The sequence below is a fragment of the Parasteatoda tepidariorum genome, chromosome 1 (assembly GCF_982258835.1).
Source record: "Parasteatoda tepidariorum strain Cologne lab strain chromosome 1, Ptep-v5.0, whole genome shotgun sequence".
NCBI classification, from domain to species: domain Eukaryota; kingdom Metazoa; phylum Arthropoda; class Arachnida; order Araneae; family Theridiidae; genus Parasteatoda; species Parasteatoda tepidariorum.
In genome coordinates this window covers 2,420,741-2,441,419 of record NC_141755.1, presented here as the reverse complement: position 1 = coordinate 2,441,419, position 20,679 = coordinate 2,420,741, and the positions used below count along the sequence as shown (strand labels likewise).

The following is a 20,679-nucleotide window of genomic DNA, read 5'->3' as shown; positions in this document are numbered from 1 at the left end:
AATAATTGAATATTTAAAATTATTTTCGATTATTCCTATGAAAAAACAACACCAGTCGATGACTCGATCGGCATCCCGACGGAGCGTTTTTGGGTCAAAGGGACTTTTGTTTGCTTTTTTTAAATTTAATTTTTGTATTTTGTATTATTTTTTTCAAAATTCCTGACTAACAGATGTCGTAAAATATGAACGGCATTCAAAATAAGTAAAGGAAAATAACATTAATTCCGAAGTATTATTTTATTTAGCATTTTTATTTCGTGATCAATCCTCACACTCATATTGTTTATAATCCCATCCGTATTCCCATGAATTGACAATTGGATAATAGTATCTCTCCATTGGCTTTTCTCTGTATCGCTGATTGAAATACATTCTTCGACCTTCACCATCATGACTAATACCTAAAGAGAAATTAAGATAATAACATTTTTTTTAAAAAGAAGTATGTCTTATTCTTTTTCTATCCCTGTCACTAAAACGTTAACAAATGAAGGATATCCTGTTTCATCCTTTTTGAACCTTAAGGGACATATATATCTCCCAAGTACAGGCTGGTGGGCTAAATAAATCCCATTTTAACATTAGATTTGCACATTACACTCTCCCCTCTTCTTTTATTTCGATGGATGACAGGACATGTAAAACTGTTATGGCAGCACAGATTTAGAAGAAATGACATGTTTGTAAAGATTTAGGCATCATTTCACAAAGAAAATAACTAAAATAAAGGCAAGAAAAGGTGAGTCTTATGATCAATATATTGTTTAGATCCCTTAACGCTGTTTTGAATCATAATTTGCTTGATTTTGAAAGTTCTTCATATGAAAACAATCAAAACAATCGTACAATTTGGGAGCGTTATAGTGCAGGAGGTGGAGACTCTTAGAAATATCAGAGATATATTACTATGTTCTGCGCAGTGCAATTATTGCAGTGCAGCTCCCTACCGAACAGAATATGCAGAATGCTAAATGAAATGGCTAAATCCTTTCAAACAATCTTAATTTATAGTCGAAATAAAATAATTTATGTCTTTTGTGCGTGACTTTAAAGGTAAAGCGTTCAAGAGTGAAAGAGCACAGAGACCCAGTTAGGCTAGGAGAAACTTAAAAAATGAAGAAAATAAATAAATAATTAAAAATAAAATAAAAAAAACGTCGTGATAATGTCAAAGTGGATTGTCCTTAAGTTTCATAGGTATTACTTATAAGGTGAGTAATACCAATAAGCACTTATAAGAAAAATCTACGTAGCAACTATATACCAAAGCAAAGCTACAAACGTAAAAACCGTGATTAAGGAAGTGATAATCATTCATTGGTTTCGTTTTTTTTTAAAATTTTAAGATCCTGGTTATGTTAGGAAACCTTTTTTTTTCTTGTGAAGTATTTTATTTGAATAAGATGAAAAACTGTGTGAAACTTTGATCCATCGACGAACCGCCGTCACCTATTGAACGTCACTTCCATGAAGCGATTTCTCGTTCTTAGTTTTTCCCTAATATAAAAAGTTTTCCTTTAAAAAAGTTACATAAATAACAGATTAACATTTTCCTATCCGTTCACATTTTTCTATAAGGTATTAACGATTCCACGATTTCAAATATGAATATAGAATTTTAATATTATCAATATATCTTGGATGATAATTATACGTAGTTTCTTCCATCTGAAACATTATAATAAAATGAAAAAATAAATATTAGAATTGTCTGCCAAACTTTTATAAATGTTTCTGTTACTTCATAACTACTTATTTCTAAATAATTGCATTTTTCAGTCATTAAAGAGAAAGATGATATGTAAAGAGGCTACTACGGGGGATATTTACAATTTCTTTTCAATCATCAGTGAAAAATTAAAATGTATCCCAATAATTTGTAATATTAATTATGTCCCTGTAGTATTTTTTATAAAAATATGTTTTATTTTTTCATACAAAATGGCCATTTGCATGACCTGCCCAAACATAATGGTGCCTTTAACTTTTTTTAAAATATATTTATGGAAAAAAATATATTAATGGTAATTGAATTTAAATATGTCTGAATACATTCTTGGATGTCAGATAGATGCTATCATAGTAAAAACGATTTAAATATAGAGTATTTGTAAAATTATAAGAAATTTTATTCGTCCCAAATGATATTCTTTCTTTTTCTTGATATGTCATGAAAGTGAATTATGCGCACATTCCTGTCAAAAAGTTCAAGAACAAACACGTAGAGAACTCGAGCAACATCATTCGATATTTTTCTTTGAAAAGATGACAAAAACAATGACGAAAAAGTCATATCCCGGACGGAGATTCAGGTCCCACAGTAAACTCGCCCGCTGTTTAAGAAGTTAAAAGAATGTTTTAAGTTAGTCAGTCTCGGGACAATAAATTCTACTCCATTTATGCAGTTCTTAGACCCTTGATGTTTTTGGGAAACTAGCGGGGAGCAATTGTTCTACCAAGAGCATGGCTGATATATTCTGACGTGGGTATTTTGGTTTAATCATCTTTGCCTCAAAGTATTCATTAAACAGCCCGGTTCTGTATGGACGAGCGTTTTTATCCATAAAATCGAACTGGAGATGAGAAAAACAATCTTATATAAGATATCTTCTGTGTTCCTCAGAAGGAGTGCATTCTTTGCCCTCCAAAACACTGAAACGGGCAACGTCAACTAGAGACGCTTGTTCTCTGATGAATGCAGATTCTCTCTAAAGAACGGTTTCCCTGATTTTAAAGAACCAAGGACTTCGATACCTAGTTGTTATCATGTTTTTGAAAATATTTTATGTATGATGATATCAATGATGAATTTTGGTAGGAAAATTTCAATCGAGCTTTCGTTTTGCTTATGATGCTTCGCATACAGATGTATATAATTTTTTACTTCTGGAGAAGGATTTTCAAAATATACATTGCAAATATGATTAACTCTTTCATTCCGGTAGGGTCTGAGATTTTGAGTTCCCCTGTTACGGCAGTTTTCAGAAGGAAGGTTTTTCACTTGAACTCGACCACGGTTCCCACCCAGTGAGATAAGTAAAAGGGGTGTAAATGATTCTCCTTTCTCTTCATTGAAACTCAGTCAAGTGGGGGAAAAATGCATGCAGCAACAAATTGTTGGATATGTTTAAAACACCCCATTTACCAAAACGTTAGTTCAGCACTTTTTTGGCGACGAATAACTAGAATTGTAAAAGTTTCCTTCCTTCTTTTTTTGTTTTCTTTTTACATCTTTTCTATTGTTTTTTTTTAACTCGATTTTTTTCACAAAATCATGAAATGTAAAAAGTTTAGATAAAAATTGCTCTTCAATAAATTTTTTATTACATTGCATTATTTCAAATAATTCTTGAATAATTAATTTAGCTTTAAATAATATGTATACCATACCTCACAAATTTCTCTGTTTTACCACTTCCGACATCGAATCTCGAGACTTCTTTACTCAAAGTTTATTTAACTTAAAAATAATTTGAATAATCTATTATTTTTTATTAAATAGTTTTTTAATAGTATATTGCATTAAATTTTTCAGAATCTTAAAGATTAAATTATAAAATTTTGCTCAATCTTAAAGATTAAAGTTTAAAGATTAATATTTTGCAGAATCTGAACGATTTAGCTATCTTAGTTTTATAAATGACAATACCCATGGCTCGAAATGATCAGTTGAACAGTCCCTAAAAAATACTAGATTTTATTTTTTAACCGTTTGACGAAGATGAGACACCGGTGTTCCTTTTATATATACTTTTTCTTGCACTCAAATTACCATCTGTAACTTATTTCAGTATTTTTTAATTGTAAAAAACAGTATAATAGTTTCTAAAAAACTCTGTTAGATTATCAGAATTATATTTATACTAAAATATGAATAGAATAATTTGAACAAAAATTTTATTTTCATACATGTAAAAAAGTTATCCGAAATTGATTTTCAAAATTAAAGAAATTGTAAAAATTGAAAATTAAAGAAAATTGTTTCTTTTAGATCAAAATAACTGTGTGTGAAAATAAAGGCAAACTTTAAAAAAATATATATATAATGTTTGCAAGTGATCTGTGTTTGGAAGATTTTATCTAACTCAGAAAAAGATACTGGTGTTTCATGCTCTATTTTATAACCATAAATTATTAAAATGCTAAATATAATATTTTTCACTTATTTTCAACCAAATTGTCTTAGTGTAAACAAATTTTATACTATTTGAGTAATACTTTTTGATCCCTATAATTAGATTCAGAGAGAGTAATAGAAAGGCATAATAGTTAAAGGTATAAGTTTCAATCTTTCTCTTTACTGATCTATGAAGGCCATATATTCCAAATTATCTTTTCCTTTCTGACAACAATATTTTGAAAAATATTTATTTTCATTCTGAGGAATCACCTGTGTATTGAATTTTTCATAGAAATCAATAGTTATATGAAATAATATGCATATTCTAAGTGGACCTCTTAGGACAAAAATATTATTTCTTTTCATTAAATAGAATCATCACTCAAAATTATTAAATTTTGAGTGATAATATTTAGAGCAGCATTTTATAGCAGAGCTCATCTTATATTGTTCAATAAATTAGTAATAAAACTGAATGATATCAAGACCTGCGTTTTCATCTGTAAGAACTAAGCCTTTACATAACGTGCTCGCTATCTTTAGGCAAGAACATTCGGATAGTGTCATCGGCTTCATTAACTTTAAATTAAATTATAACAAAAACTATTCCCGCATCTGGTGGCCACAAGTTATCACATTTTATTTGTGTGTATTATTATAGATATATGGTTAGTTTATGATTGAAGAATCAGAAAGATGGATTAGTCTGTTTAGTATCTTTTTTTTTCAGTGAAAAGAAATCTGTGAAAAAATAGAATACTATCATCTTAGCTAATTTGTATATAATTATCAGGCATAATTTACTTTTAACGGTATAAGTGTAATATTAAGCAATTTGTTGACATTAATATTTGATAATGGAGAATTTCAAAGTTGTTAGAATTCCTTAAATTCATTTTTTAATAAAAATAAAAGAATTTTCTTTTGTAGTTTGAAAGTATATTATTTAGTCTAAGTTTTAAAACACAAGTCTAGTTACAGATTCTTTTTTTTCTCCCAATAACCACTTTTGACGTCGAATCGGAATTTGTTTGCGTAAACGTTCAACAATAAATTAAAGAATGTGGTTATTTCTTCATGGTTAAATGAAGCCCAACTGTTATTTTTCTAAGAAAATGTTTCTTGCTGGTTGCAATCCTTTTCAGCAAAAATGGCCAAAGTAAAATAAATTTTAGCTTTTACTATCTTATGTCAAGAAGTGTTTTGTATAGTATATTATTATATTCTCATTACGCAGCAGGTATTCGTCTTACACGCCTCAACTCAGTACCCTTTCCAACCGGCTCAATCATTCACAACACACATCGGGAATTCTTTCCCTTTTGTATAGCGATTGACACCACTATATTCTTCGATCAAGGTGTGCTGGCCTCCTTCTCCGAAAAAAAAAATAAATAAATAAAACGGAAACTGTATTTGAATCCTTCTTGCTCGTATATTTTTAGAAACATTTCGCCCTAGATAATTTTTAAAAAAAAATAATTACTGTCGTAATTTTACAAATGTTATTAATTTATCTATTTAATTATCTTTTTCTTATTTATTTCTTCCGTTAGAATGCTTTAATAAGTCACATAGGTGCAAAGCATTGTTTATTGTTGCAAAAACAAAAGTTTATATAAAACAGAACTAAAGTAATTCAGTTGTTTTTAAATTTTCTCCATAGAAAAAAAGTATAAACGATAAAGACATTAATACAATTAAGGATACTATCTGATTAATTTTAATAATTTGGAAGGCTTTTTCTAAATTTTAAAAGTATTTTTTATTACACTCAGTTTTTTAAAATATTAAATAAATGAATAAAGTAAACAGCACATTGGAGCAGGAAGCGGGAAGGTGATAATATCCATTCCGTTATATTAACATTTTAAATAAAGCCTGTTGATACTTGAGTTTTTTTTAAAGTAAAATGTTTCATTTATGTTCTTTTTTTCAATATTAACGTGAATAATTTTTATAAATAGAAATAGTAGTATGTTGCATGGTTAATAGCATTAAAATAACTTAAATCTTGAAAGAAAATAATCATAATAAATAAAGACACTGAATAATTTTTTTTAAAAATTTAATTAATGAGGTAAAAACATTTCTAATTTCTTAAAACAAAATAAGAAGAGATACATGCAATGTCAGAAAAATCAGTGCAAGATTAAATTTGCTACAACCGCAAAGAAACATCAAGTTAAGCCATATTTTCTATTCAACTCTAGCCAAAGTATTGTGCGATTCAAAATTTGATTGACGCAAAATGAATTTCATTTATACGTTGCAAAAAAAAATGAAAAATTTTTTTTTATAGAAATATATCACCTTTTAGTCTTAGACTTACTTTGAATAATTATTGCTAAATTATTTGAAACGTGTACCATTGTTTTTTTTCGCAATAAAATTTAAAGCATAATATTTACTTCACTGATAATTTGAATATAAATTATTATATTATACTCGATATGATTGTTTTAATGCAGACATGTTTGTATATAATAATATTTTTTTTTATATATTTTACTATATTGGAGACAATAGTTACAGACAGAAATCATACGTTTTGGGGCGGGAAAAAAATAAGGCACAAATCGTTAGTCTAAAAAACTTCTAGAAGTTTTTATTTTATACTTTGGTTGATTCCAGGCGAAAATCGTTTAATATTTGAACGCGTAGTTAGTGATTCTAATCAATGACATAGCAAGGTTTTTGATTTTCATTCACAGATAGGTAGCGTCTTAGGTACAAATTGTGGATTTTTATTAGATAGCTCAGTTCTTGTAAGTATTGCGGCAAAACTTTTCGTGAACATTGTATACAAATTCAGGAAAATTCAGTTGGGAGCAAAAAATAATACACTGAACTCAGCAACCACCAAAAAAATAAAATGATTGGTCGAGCAAACTGGAAGATATTTGGTGAAATGATAAAACGTCTATTGGTGATGAAGGAAAATGCCCAAATGTCATTTTAATTACTCACAAAAGGTAGATAAGTGCAGAATAAGATAGATAGAGGAAGCTACGAATAAGAAAGGGATGAAAAGGTTTCTTTCCTAGTTTTTCAGGAATACGAACTTATAGAATGCATGGTGTCATAAAATTATTCCCACTCGTTCTTGCAGGCTAACAGTAAATACTTTTATACGTCGTCTAGAACAATCAAACTTTCAAAATATTTTTGAAATAGAAACGATTTTTTAGAAATTTTATCCATTCCTCATATAAGAAGAAAAATTATTGCACTTTCTCCTAAATTAGAACACATAGAAAAACGGCAGACCACATTCATTCATAACGAAAATTACTAGACTTAGTCCCCCTCGTTTCCTCCCTCGTGAAACAGTTGATTTTTATTTATTTTTTAATTTAAGCATGCATAGACAAAGAGGTTATTCAAAAGAAAATAAAAGGAAAATTATGACTGACTAGGACTAAAGTCTTTTTCAAATTGTATTCAAATGATAAATTTATTGACAAAATTTGAAATTTATTAAAATTGCTAAAATCGAAACAGAACAAAAAACTTGGGTAACTGTTTCCAATTGCGTTATTAGAAAGGAAAAAAAAGAAAATTTAAAAAGGAGAAAAAAAAGCTGAAAAGACAGCAAAACAACTATTGTTTTCTTTTTAAGAATTTTCTTTAAGAAAAAAAATGAAGATTTGATTACATAAAATATGATAGAGTTTTCTTATGTCTACCAATATTAATCATCAGATTTTGAATAAATTGTATTGAATTAATTTCAATTGAATGGTACCATTGAAATAAATTTATTTTATGAATATGCTTACATTTATTTAATGGTTGATTTTGTGAAGTGATTTAAAATTTAAATATCACTATACAATGTAATTTCTTATATCATTGAAATCTTTAAAGTTTTAAATTATAATTTCTGCGCAATTAGATTTTTTTGAACAAGTATTTTAAATTCCTTAAAAGTTCTGTTTTCAAAATCTTTATTAAATATTCTAAATATTGTTAAATCTGTTTTAAGATTGGCTGCCAGCAAAAAAAAAAAAAGTGCCCACAATATTTAAAATCTTTTAATTTTTAAGTATTAGTTTTTAGACATTAAATTTCATTATTTCTAATAAAAATCACATTTCTTATTTTGAAAAAAAAAATTTAAGAAGAGAGAAAAATAACTAAGTAGAGGAAGTTTATTTCTTATAATTTTCTGTTTCTACTTTGCATTAGTAACAATATATGTCTCTGCTTAATTATTTACTTACTTAATTATACTTTTTTTTATGTGAGGATAAAAAATTTTTCTTTTTTTTTTCTTAAATCTATGGGAAACACCATAAACTAGGGTACGTAGTCGATCAGAGAAGGTATATATGAAATTGAAAATGCATGAAAAATTTGCACTTAATAAATTGAAGTATATATTATTTTCCCCTAATTAAAACAATTAAAATTTAATCAACTCATGTTATTGTTTAAAGAGAGAGAGACTAACAGTTGAATTATTAGACATTATTTACTAAAAGAGACTAATTAAATACAATAGAAAAAAAAAAGACTAGATATCTTTAATTTTATCACCATAGAAAAACCAACAGTACTTAGTTAATATTATATTTATAAATCTGATGAAAATTGCACGACCTTTTGGTGTGACAATGTTTGAATATGAATTTCTCTAACTTTTTTTCCTCCAATATCAGTTTTATCTATAGATTCTTCTTGGTAGACGGAAAAAAAGGTCCCGGAAATAAAGGTACGGAAAAAAAGGTCCCGGAAAAAAAGGTACCTGGAAAAAAAGGTACGGAAAAAAGGGTCCCTGGAAAAAAAGGTCCCGGAAAAAAAGGTCCCGGTAAAAAAGGTACCTCCATAGGGAAAATCTGTAGGGATATTTCCCCTCTCGCTTTCTGGGCAACATGAATGCTTCTCGCTGTTTCAATGAATATTCTTTTTATCTGTAATAATTCAGATTAGATCATTGAGGTAACGAGAAGGGTAAGGGGGGGGGGCACTTATAGGCTGGTTGTATTACGCTTTTTTTTAAAATTTTATTTCACTTATTTATTCTTCTTTGCTTATTTTTTAAAGCAGGGAGATACAATTTAAATTTTTCAATAATATTTTACTTTTTTTTAAAATTTTTTTAAGCGAAAAATGTGTTATTTTCTATTTTAAATTATATTTTGTGAAGAAGTTGCTAGTGTGGGGCTTAAAGTAGCCAATCGGGGAAGTTGGGAGGATTTATGTGTTGGATGGTTATTCGTGATTGGAGGTGTAAGTATTGGTGCCTTTTAATTAGAGTAGCGGTATTTCTTTTTTTTATAAGCTGGGTGTGTTTAATTTCTCTATTTTATTTTTTTAGGGCAAGATTTAATATAAAATATGCTATTTTTTTTCCATTTTAAATGATATTTTTTGAAAAGGGTGTTGATATTTATATGAGCCGATTAAGGAAGGTGGGTGGATTTCTGTGTTGGATGTTTATTCTTTAATTGTGGAGAAAGGAAAGTATTGCTCTTTTTTAATTAGAGTCACGGTATTTCTTTTCTTAGAAGCTGGATGTATTTAATTTATTTATTTATTTTATTTTTCTAAGGGGAAGATGCATTTTAATATGTTAAATGTAAAAGATGTTATTTTTTTTATTTTAAATGATAAATTGGAAAGAGGGTATAGATATTCATATTAGCCGATTGAGGAAGGTAGGAGGACTTTTGGGTCGGATGCATTTTTTCTTTCTTTTTATAAGATTTTAAATTGTTATAAGAGGTTTTGTCTTTTATTTATTTATTTATAGGTTTTTTATTTCTTATAAGAGATACGTTTATCTCTATTAACTTATTTTATTGTCGAAAATTCTGATTCGGATGGTTGGTGTCATGGAAATATTTTAAGTTCATATTAATTGATATTTAGTTTTGCTAATTGAGGTAAAGGAGAAAGAACATTTAAGCACAATGTTACTTTTTTCCCCTTCCTTTATATGATAAAAAGACTATTTAAAAATTTTTTGTTGTTTCTGTTACAGAATGTGCGTTATTCTTTATTTAACTAATAGTTTATAGAAGTAGTTGACACGACGCTAACGTTATGAATAGTTTTCTTGCCGTTTCATAATTTTGATTCAGATTCGTTAATTAGTGCAAGTAGGAGGTATTTGATGCAAGAAATTTTTTTCATTTCTAAGAAGGAGTTTCTTCAACTAGATATTTTTTTGTTAAATATATTTCTTTTCTTAATTAAACAAGGATTACAATTTTTTAAAACATATGTCAGTTTTTAAGTAATTAGTATAGATACAATTCTCTGCAAAATTGTTTTCACCCTATTTTAACAGTTATGATTCATTTATTTTGGTAAAATGAGGAGTCTTTTACCAGATAGGTAGTCTTTTAAGGGATTATTTTAATACTGAATTTTATTAAGAATAATTTTTTGTTAATACATTTCATTTTAACACGGTTAAGATCTAATTTAAGATTTCGGCATAAAAAAAATTTAATTTCAAAGAACTTATTCAAACACGCGTTATTTTGCGCTGATAAATTACATTAAATAGCCTGTAACACATTTCTCAGCTATTTTTAGGAAATATATAAGTAAATTTCGCTTTGTTTAAAATCTATTATTTATTATTATTTCTGTTAAGAAATAATAATAAATAATAGACATTTCTGTTCTGTTATGTCTATTTTTATTCAGTTTTAAATATTTTTTTTTATTTCATTAAAGACGGTTTTATTTTTAATTCTTTTTAAAAACAGCATTCATGAAACTACATTTTTTAATAAAAAATCACTTTCTCTATGCACTTTCATTATCAGAGAAATGTTTTTAAAAGGACGATTCTGTTATAATGGTCTAAAACAGGGGTTTCCAACTTACATGAGGCCGCGGGCCACAATTAAAAATTCAAATCAAATGGTGGGGCCACAACTTTATCAAAATTTTATGAAGGACTTTTTCATGTTTGAAAGAACATTAAATATTATTGTCAGATTTTTAATAAGTTGTACAAAACAAAAGTATTGAATTACAAATTAAAATAAGAAGTAGATTTTTAGAAATATTTAAATCTTATTAATAATATTTTTAAAAATATTAAATAAATAATAAAAATTCGGGCTACAATAACTTAGGTTTTTATTAAAACTTACATAGTAGCACACAAAATATTCAATGAGAAAATTGAGATTTGTCTGCTACAACCACCAGAGAATAGATATTTACACTTAAAATTTACAAATGTGTGTGCAAATATTTTCGTCCAAAATGAGTGGTCTCAAAAAGTTAAATCGGATAATTTCTTCGAGAAAATTTCTGATACGCACATGCTAAATTATATTAACAAAATACAAAAAGAAATGAAATAAAATAGAGCTACATACATGATTATTTTTGCATTTGAATAAATATTTTCCTGGGTGTAAAACCTGAGAAATAATTTTTTTTGCACAATTGGTATGTTAAATTTCACAGATACGAAGAAATTAGGTTTTTATTAACGAGAAAAGCATTTTAAACCCATATTGATTCTTTACGAAAATTGTCCGCAAAAAAATGACAACTAGTAAAGTTTAGTCCGCGGGCCACAAAAAAAAGGCTTCGCGGGCCGGATGCGGCCCCCGGGCTGCCAGTTGGAAACCCCTGGTCTAAAACAAATATCATTTTAACAAAGTGAATAATATATATTATAAATCAATGACTATCAAATTCAATAAGGTATGTTACAGATTGAATCATGTTAGATGCACTGAAGTGTGCCTTTACCAAAAAACAAGCATTTGTGGCTATATTAAAATTTTTGCAAACAAAAGGAAATTGGTGTTATAAAAAAGGAAAGATGTTTATGTACTTTTTTGTGAGTCTACTGCTAGAATCAGTGCATTTCATTAATCTTGTAAATTTCTGAAGATAGCAATTACTTTGACGTATGTGTACATTAGTGTACTGCAAATGGATGTCCTTGAGGTTTCTTGAATACACCTACAAGAATAAGAGGGGGTTTCACTCTAACAACCCTTTCAACCTTTTTCTAAGAATGTTTCAGCCATTCTTTGTATTTCAGTTTTTCATTCTTTGTCATTCTTTGTATTTCAGTTTCCAGCAAATCAAAGCTGGAGTGCATATCGCACATAGAAAAAAGAGGGGGAGCTATGAAACTCTTCAAAAAAAGTTGAAAACACTTTGCGTTAAGTTTTTAAACCAAAATCTAGACATCCCAGAATTTTTAAGTTCAATAGCTAATAATCTAAGAAAGAAAAACATGTAAATTTAAAAACTAACTAAATTTAAAACCCCTAAAAACTCAAAATTGTCAACATACAAAATTTTCATTCATTTCCAATTTCATATTAAAATCTGTATTCATTACTTTAGCTTATTAATTTTTTTGAATAGCTAAAAATGATACTACATGGCAGTTTTAAATAAAGCAAATTTTATATTTAAATATTCCTAAATGTAAGTCTTTAATTTTCTTTAACATCTAAAAGACATACCATTTAAAAAATTTATGAGATATTTTAACGATGATATGTAATACCTTTTTTGCAGAGTTTCATAGCAATGAACTATTTATGTTTTTGTATATTGTATATTTGTGAATTTGTATATTTTAAACATCGAAATCGTCATTATTTTACAAAAAAATAAAAAATTTTCCTCTAATGTATTCCAATCAAGTTATTTTTTAATTTTCTTGTGTTTTCAAAAAATAATGTCATAAAAAATGATGTTTATAAATATATTGTTGTAAGCAGAAACAAAGTTCTCCATATACGTCTAAGCTGAAGTTTTTAGAGGAATAGTTAAAAAAGTTGTCAACTACGTCATAAAAGGTTTGTGATATATTTTATTTTAAATTGAAAAAACTGATCTACTTATAAAACACATCTTATTTAATTCAACTTTATAAATATTAAAATAATTTAAATCCAATGAAAATGTAATAAAAATAATTGCATATTTCAGGCAATATTACTGTATTATAAATTACTTTCTAGCAAATGCATAATGGATGCAAAATTTTTGTTCAAACTAATTGGAAATTGAATATAAATGAATCATAAAAAAATAAAGAAAAATACATGAAAAAAGAAAAAAATCAAGCATACTAATTTTTTTTTTATTTACTTATTAAAAAAGCAATCCTACTTTAATGAATGGTTTCTTTGTTTCTGGAAATTTCTAAATTACAAATTAAAATATGTAAAAGACCAGATATTATAATACATATATACATTAAATGACTAATATATATTTAAGTATTAAAATAACATTCGATTCAATACGAAACAATGATATTTTCAAAAAAACCAGCTGACTTAAATCATGATTAAATCAATGAAATCCTGCTAAAAATATTCAATAAGGTTTGCTTCTGATAAGTTTCCAGCATTTTGATTCTAATTTGCTCTTAAATATAGTACATTGAATAAATGTTAATTGTGAATGTAAATAAATGTGAAAAAAAATTCATTAATTATAATACTACGTTGTAATGCAACGTTAAATGACCTTTTACTCTTCAATTAGTAAATTAATTACTAAAGTTGTAAAGTAATTAAAATGATAGTTGTTACTGTTTAGATAATTTTTTAAGTTGTTCTTATTGCCAATTAAATAAATAAGAATTATTATCTATTTAAAGAGAGAAATAAGCGAATAACACCACCATTACCACCAATCAAATGCTCAAGAGCCGCACCGGGTTCGAATGCCAGAGCCGGCGGGTCAATATGAAGATGCACTCAGTTCGCACTGATCACAGTACTAATGTAAAATATCCTCTATGGAAGACAGATTATGGGTTAGAGTTCACTTGCCGTCAGTCTAACCGTGGATGGTTTTCGTGGTTTACACTATATGTAACGCACATGCTTTTAAGTTCCATTGAAAAGTCCCCACGTAGGCAAATTTCTCCCAATGCTTGATCTAGGAGTTCTCTTTGTCTTCTGGGTTGAGTTCACTTTTATAAGACTACGTAATTGAACATTAGTAGCCTTTTAAAAGCAATTAAGACATTACAAATATTTATAATTTTTAACAAATTTTAAAAAATAATCGAAAATAATTTTTAGATTTATTCACTAAAATAATGAAAATAAAAAGTCACTAACAGAGAAAAAATCTTTAAGAGAAATGGCACCGAAAATTGAAGTTTTTAAAACCCAAAATATAAAAAAGAAAAATATGCTCTCGAATTCGATAGCAAATGATATTTAAACATTAACCAGATAGTGGATATAGAATGGTCTGCCTTGTTTATTGCAATATCTTTTTAGGTAAATTATAATTTTGTCATATTTTAGGGTTTAAATTATAAATTCAATAGTTAGGGGATATTATGTTTTAATAAATCAAAAACTTTAAAAAAAATTTAAATCAAAAACTTTTTTTAAACTTCATTTTTTCCCCCAATATCGTAAACAAGAGGTGGCAAACAGTGGGTCAAGTAAGACCGTCAATGCATAAACTGATTCCCAAACATGCCATTGGTTAACTGAAACGGTTCTATGCTATGTTATCAATTGTAACTTATTACAAAATAAAAAAAAGCGAAAAATGAAAGAAAATGACACCTGTCAAAAAATTTCTATTAGAAGTGTTATAAGCGAAACACATTAATTTTACTCCCCCTCCCCTAAAAGTTTCACGTAGCCTGATAACACTTTTTCAATAGATAAGAGTCAAGATTCCCGGTAGAATCATGATCTTAGAGAATAAATAAACAATTTTATTGAACATTTTCATATTTAATTAACTTTTTAAGAATAAATGCATAAATAAGAAACAAAAGTTGGATAAAAAGCTCTTTGAACACGCGCGACACGCAAAAAAACATGCACGGAACAGCAAAAAGCGCTTCAATCCAATCTTCTCATTTAAAATATTTTCCCCTACAGAATTTTCCCTACACAGGTACCTTTTTTACCGGGACCTTTTTTTCCGGGGACCTTTTTTTCCGTACCTTTTTTTCCGGTACCTTTTTTTCCAGGTACCTTTTTTTCCGGGACCTTTTTTTCCGTACCTTTTTTTCCGGTACCTTTTTTTCCTAGATTCTTTTTCTTAAGGTGTTCCGTGTTTTTTCCTTATTTTTTACGATGATCGTTAATCTCTCTCCCAGAAAAAAAAATATAGTATAATTTTTTCTTGAATTTAAAAAAAAAAAAAAACAACAGAAAATGAAGTGTTTGAATTTTGTGTATTTTTCTTTGGTGACGTTTACTGTGTGCAATACCTTACAATGCCTTTCCGCAGCTATTGTAATTCCACAAGTAACAATGAAGAAGGAATAGACAAGTATTGAAAGAATTTCTGCCTCTGGTAACTGTGGGTTAGTAGGATAGTTTAGATGCCCTGTGGTGAAGAGGAGTCAAAAAGCTTTGTGAAATTTTTCTATGTAAAGCAAATAGTGGACAACCGTATTGTGTAAATCCTTACTCAGAATACTTACAAACATTAGTCTTTCCCTTGCCGCGAAAAAAAGAAATATTCCTAAGGGAGTACTACCACAGTAATATAAATTTGAAATAGAATACTGAATGATTTTTATGAAAAAAAAAATGATTACGCATAATTAAGAAAAAGAAAAAAAAAGAAAATATTTATTATTTAAAGTTAGTAAAATATTAACACTAATCATTAGCATTTTGAATAACATTAAAACGGTTTGATATCAATGAGGTTGAGAATCAATGAGAAATTAAAGTAGTATTTTGATCGATAAAAACTTGATTTTTGTATGACAAATGAAAGGCTTTCAAACATTTTCGAAAATTCGTTAGGTCGTCTTTTTCTAAACATTTTCTGAACAAAAATAAACGAAAAAGATGTTGAAAAAAGAAGAAATACTGAAAATTCCTTAGAATAAATTCGTATCTTTTCTTACATTGAAATAAATTTGTAGACATTAATGTATTGTATTTTCAATATTTTTATGCACCATAAAATATTAAAAGATAATGTCTAAGTTTCTTTATTCGCGATCAATATCGAGTAACATAACGACGCATATCATAATGAAAAATATAAGTTTTAATGTTGTTATACATTTTTAAATTTAAAAAAGTAACTAAAACAAGAAATCAGTCCTTTTTCAATTTCAATCTTTTTTTTTTCCTTTATCGATTTATGCGGCGTATTATTATTTAACAATAAAGCATTGATTTTTATCATTCGAAGACTATTCGAAAGTTTTATGTAAGTGTTCAGGAGGTTTCCTTGTGTACCTGCTCAAAAGCACGTATAAAACACTACATTTCCTCTGTGTACTAGATATATTGTTTTGAAAAGAAATTCCGCGTTAAACTATGTAATTAAAATTTGATTCCACTTTTTAATAAGAAAAATTAAGTATAAGGTAATTGCTCAAGCATCATAACCTCCAAAGATCATCAATTATGCCTTTCATTTTTCAAAAATCAATTACTGTACATATCAAATCATGTTTTATCTTTATTTTTAATTTAAGTCTTCAATCAATATTTCTAGTGTTAAGTCAATTTGTCATATTAAATTTCATTGTTTTATTATTTCACAAGCAAACGGCTTAATTTTTTTTTATGGTTACCACAATGTATTCGAATGAACTTCAATGTATGCCACAATTAAATATGTGCTAGTTAAAATATAGAAATTTAATTAGTGAAATATGTATCAATTTATGTTATTATTTATTTATGTCAACTTAAGTATATATATGTCAAATTATGTTTATATTTATATATATCAACTTAGATTCGATGAATCAGATATTCAAATGTTATATTTACTAAAGCAAAGTGCTTGTTTTTCTATTAGCTACCACATCGACTGCTAAATTCAAAATGTTATTACTATAAATTTTCTGTAAATTTCTAGATGTATGGGATAGGGGCCGCTAAGTGGCCCAGGTGCCCAATTTTTGTAAATAAAGTAAGTAATAACCTCCAAAGACTTGAGAATAACAATTGTATTAGGTAATTAAGTTGAAATATCAAACAAATTTCTGTATGCGCTAATTACAAACGCTTTTTTTTTCTAATACAAAAGTGTTTTTTTTCCTTCTTTCTTTTATTTATTCATTTTTTTTAACCACGGATGTATTTTAACAAGCGTAAAAGAAATGTTAATCAATGTTTGACAGAATTAATGAAACAACTTTCTTATTCCTATGAAAAGCGAATATTTAATGTGGTTAGAGTGAAGTACAGTTTCGTCAGTTTAGGCTATTTAGTCAGTAAACTCGACATGGAAATCCAATATGGCAACAGTTTATTTTACATTTCAGTTGAAAGAAAAAATTTTAAATTCATATATACTTATATTTAGCACGATTTTAACAAGTCAAATTGCCACAAATGAACATAGCCGTTGATTAAAGGTTCTTTTTTTTTTTTTTTTTTTTTTGCTTCAAAAATAAAATTTCATAATGTGATATGAAAAAAATTATAATTTCGTTTTGAAATTTAAAGTGTTAATGCAAAGAAAAATTATTAAACCGAAGAAATTAATATATGTTCCATAATTATTCGAAGTTTGCTTAACGGTTGCACTATGACAAACTCTTGTGGCTAAGAGAAAAGAATTATTAAAGTATAGCAGGTCTTAGGAATTCCCGCGAAGAATAAAAAAACGCTATGTTTTAGTTTTAATTGTAATTTGACACAATTATAAATTCTTATTGATTAAATAATTGTAAATACTTTAACATCAATTCTGAAAAACATTTATTTATTTATTTATTTTTTATAAAAAAGGGCTGAGAAGCATTTCGTTATAACACAGGATACGTCCATTTGTTGATTTAAAACAGTGTCTTTCCGTGAAGTTTGCATTAGAAGATAAAATTTGGTGTTTGGCGCTTTCTCTAAGAGACATGCTTGCAATTTTTAAAGTTAAGAATAGCAACCTTAGGAGAAAACTTTTCAACAATGCATAGGGAGGGAACTAATTGATGTTAACTGACAATCCTATTTTCTCCCCTCCCCCAATGAACCCCAACAACCGCGAAGCTACCTTCCCCACCTTATACACCTGGAGAGTCACGAAACAACACCTATCCGGAGTTTGCATGTAGATGTTTTTTCGTGACGCTTCGGAAATAAGGGGTTAAGTAACACCCTGTATCGTTTTTAATTCATAAATTGTTAGATTAATTCTCAGAATTTACCTTGATAGATAAGTTTTCTACATTGTGGTGATACTGGTTTCATAACTCTTGGAGGTTGATTGACTCTTGGTATGGTGGTTGACACAGGAGGTTTTGTAGCAGGCCACGCCCTCTCCTCCTTTGGCGGCGGCAACTTTGAAGTTGATTTCCTTCGTTCTGAGTCATCGCTCACTTGTTCTTCGTCATCATCCTCATCAGGATCTTCATCCCATTTCACTGCATCAGATCTTCTGAATCGTGATCCATATTTTAAATTCCATTTCATTCGAACCTAAATTCAATAAGAGTAATTTTAATGATTCCAGCGTATACAAGCAATACCAATGCAAGTATGCAGCAATAACGGGATGGGCGCCAAAAATGTAAGAAGTTGTGACTAATAAAAGGGAAAAAAATTAGTAAATAGAGATTAAAACCAAGCACCCTTTTCTATTATATTCCCTTTAGTTTATTATCAAACAAAAAATGCTGTGAAGACTTTTGCTTAAAACAAATCTTAATACGTGGTTACGAACGAATAGCTACATTTAGAAACTAAGTAATAATGAATTAAGATTCTACCTAGACGCTCATTCTATCAATGTGTATGAGGTGATGAATTGTGCGCTAAAAACGTTACGAAATTGTATTTCGTTATTATTCAATATCTCAAATATTAATTTGTTGTTAAGGATAAATGATTCGCTATATACTTCCCATATAATGCTACATAGCTATCAATCCTATAATAGCCATATTTCATTATAACTTCTCCAGCTCCATTTCTCTTTTTTGTTGTGGAAACAGTTGTCCGCTTTCAGCAGAATACTTTATAAAGTAATGGGCAATAAATTTTGAAAGGTTAATTCTGAAAAATATTTCACCACGAGATGGACAGAACCAAGTGGTAAAAAATAAGACCATCCTCCGTATATTTCATAAAATCTTTTAAAATGGTAAGAAAAAAACATTAGAGGTTTCAAATGAATGTTTCAAGTGAGGGAAAAATAAAAATGGTATCAAAATTACTTTTAATTCCCTTTTTGATAAATTTAATAAAATACATACCTGAAAAGAGCGTTCTTTACTGAACACCGTGTTTATCTGAATTATTTATTAGTAATGTTTGCGTTCCATTATACTTACCAATTAGCTTAAATGCAACATAGCGATGTAAAAAGAACTTTTATGGAAATGAGAGTGGTTGGGGATTTACGCTTAAGCTTAGGGGTCTATGGATGTGTATGCGGGAGGAAAAAGAAAGAGTTAAAGAGAGATAATTTGAAAAATATTCAATTTCCTTTGGTAATCAAATAGGTTTTGATGAACAAGTCCTGCCATATTCAGTAGTGGTTCGCTAGAATTTCCTTTTTTTCCCTTTTCATATAAATAATTGCTGTTCCTAATGTGCGTACTTTATCGAATACTACAGGAAGAGTTCTGAAAATTAATATTTAGGGTGTTGATTAAAGAAGACCCTTAACATATAACAACCTTAAAATTCTGTGTAGCGTTTCAATAAAATAATGAACAATGAAATTTTGTTCCATACTTTGAATTAATTAACATGAAATATCTTACATCCGTTTCTTTATGAATTGCTTCAGTAAAGGCTTTTTGGAAAGCAGGATCGAACATTTTGTCTCTCGCCATTACTTCTTCTATTTAGTCAAGATTTATCTAAATAATTTCTAATAAATGGTTCATTTATCAAATACTGAAAATTGCAATTTTACAAAAAGCTGACTATTATCAATTTTGAATTTTGATTAGAAGAATATTTATTTATTTTAAATCTTAAATGATACAATAAATTTTTTAGTCTATTTATTAAGTAATGATTCATTAGCTTAAAGCTTACTCTTACTGTCATTTTCAATGGAATAACTTTTAAAATAATGGACTTAAAAGTTACAATCAAGATTAGTCTGGATTAGGATAACCGCTGAAAATTTTTTCCACTTCAGTTTTTTTTTTTTTTTTTTTTTGTTTATAGTTGCTTTTGTGGGTTGTTTGGTATCTTTGTTAGAGTCCCCACTTAAACTCTAAAAAGAAATCTAACTCTAGAAAAGTCTTCCACATGAAAATGTTCCCGAGAACGGATTATAGGTTTCTTCATAAATAACACTAAGTTTAAATAAATAACTATCTTTATTAACATTTAGGAAACTTGTAAACTTAACTAAAACATTCTAACATATATAAAACTTAACCACTTTAACATTGAAGCAGCATAGAAAAAAACTGCGAAAAGGTAAGCGGCGAGAACATGCCGGACTGCTAGCTAGAACCGACGGGGAGAGAGAGCAATCTGTGGGGAGGCGGCCAAGTTATATCCAAAACATACTGTGCGCGTTTTGTTGATTTCGCCCTTCACGCATATCTCCATTCAGGTATGAGGTTTACGTCAATTATCGGCTGCAAGCGACGTAGTCCAACGTCAGAGATTCGTAGTTCGGAC

At 28.1% G+C, this 20,679-nt stretch overlaps 1 protein-coding gene across 1 annotated transcript; it reads right to left on the bottom strand.

Annotated features, from left to right (window-relative positions):
* Positions 1 to 225: 225 nt before the first annotated feature.
* Positions 226 to 20,020, bottom strand: LOC107449954 (protein SPMIP1). Its single transcript, XM_043046658.3, has 3 exons — positions 19,800 to 20,020; positions 18,240 to 18,510; positions 226 to 404 (listed from the first exon to the last, which is right to left on the bottom strand). Exons 1-3 carry the CDS (start codon positions 19,869 to 19,871, stop codon positions 265 to 267), a joined length of 483 nt encoding a protein of 160 aa, XP_042902592.2. The 5' UTR covers positions 19,872 to 20,020; the 3' UTR covers positions 226 to 264.
* Between the last annotated feature and the right edge of the window lie 659 nt (positions 20,021 to 20,679).

Bases quoted from the DNA above. Each gene is read 5' to 3' on its own strand.
- LOC107449954 (XM_043046658.3), bottom strand. From the start codon at position 19,871: ATGGCGAGAGACAAAATGTTCGATCCTGCTTTCCAAAAAGCCTTTACT. The intron at 18,511-19,799 runs GTAAGATATTTC...TATTGAATTTAG, and splicing joins CAATTCATAAAGAAACGGAT to GTTCGAATGAAATGGAATTT. The intron at 405-18,239 runs GTAAATTCTGAG...ATTTCTCTTTAG, and splicing joins TAGAAAACTTATCTATCAAG to GTATTAGTCATGATGGTGAA.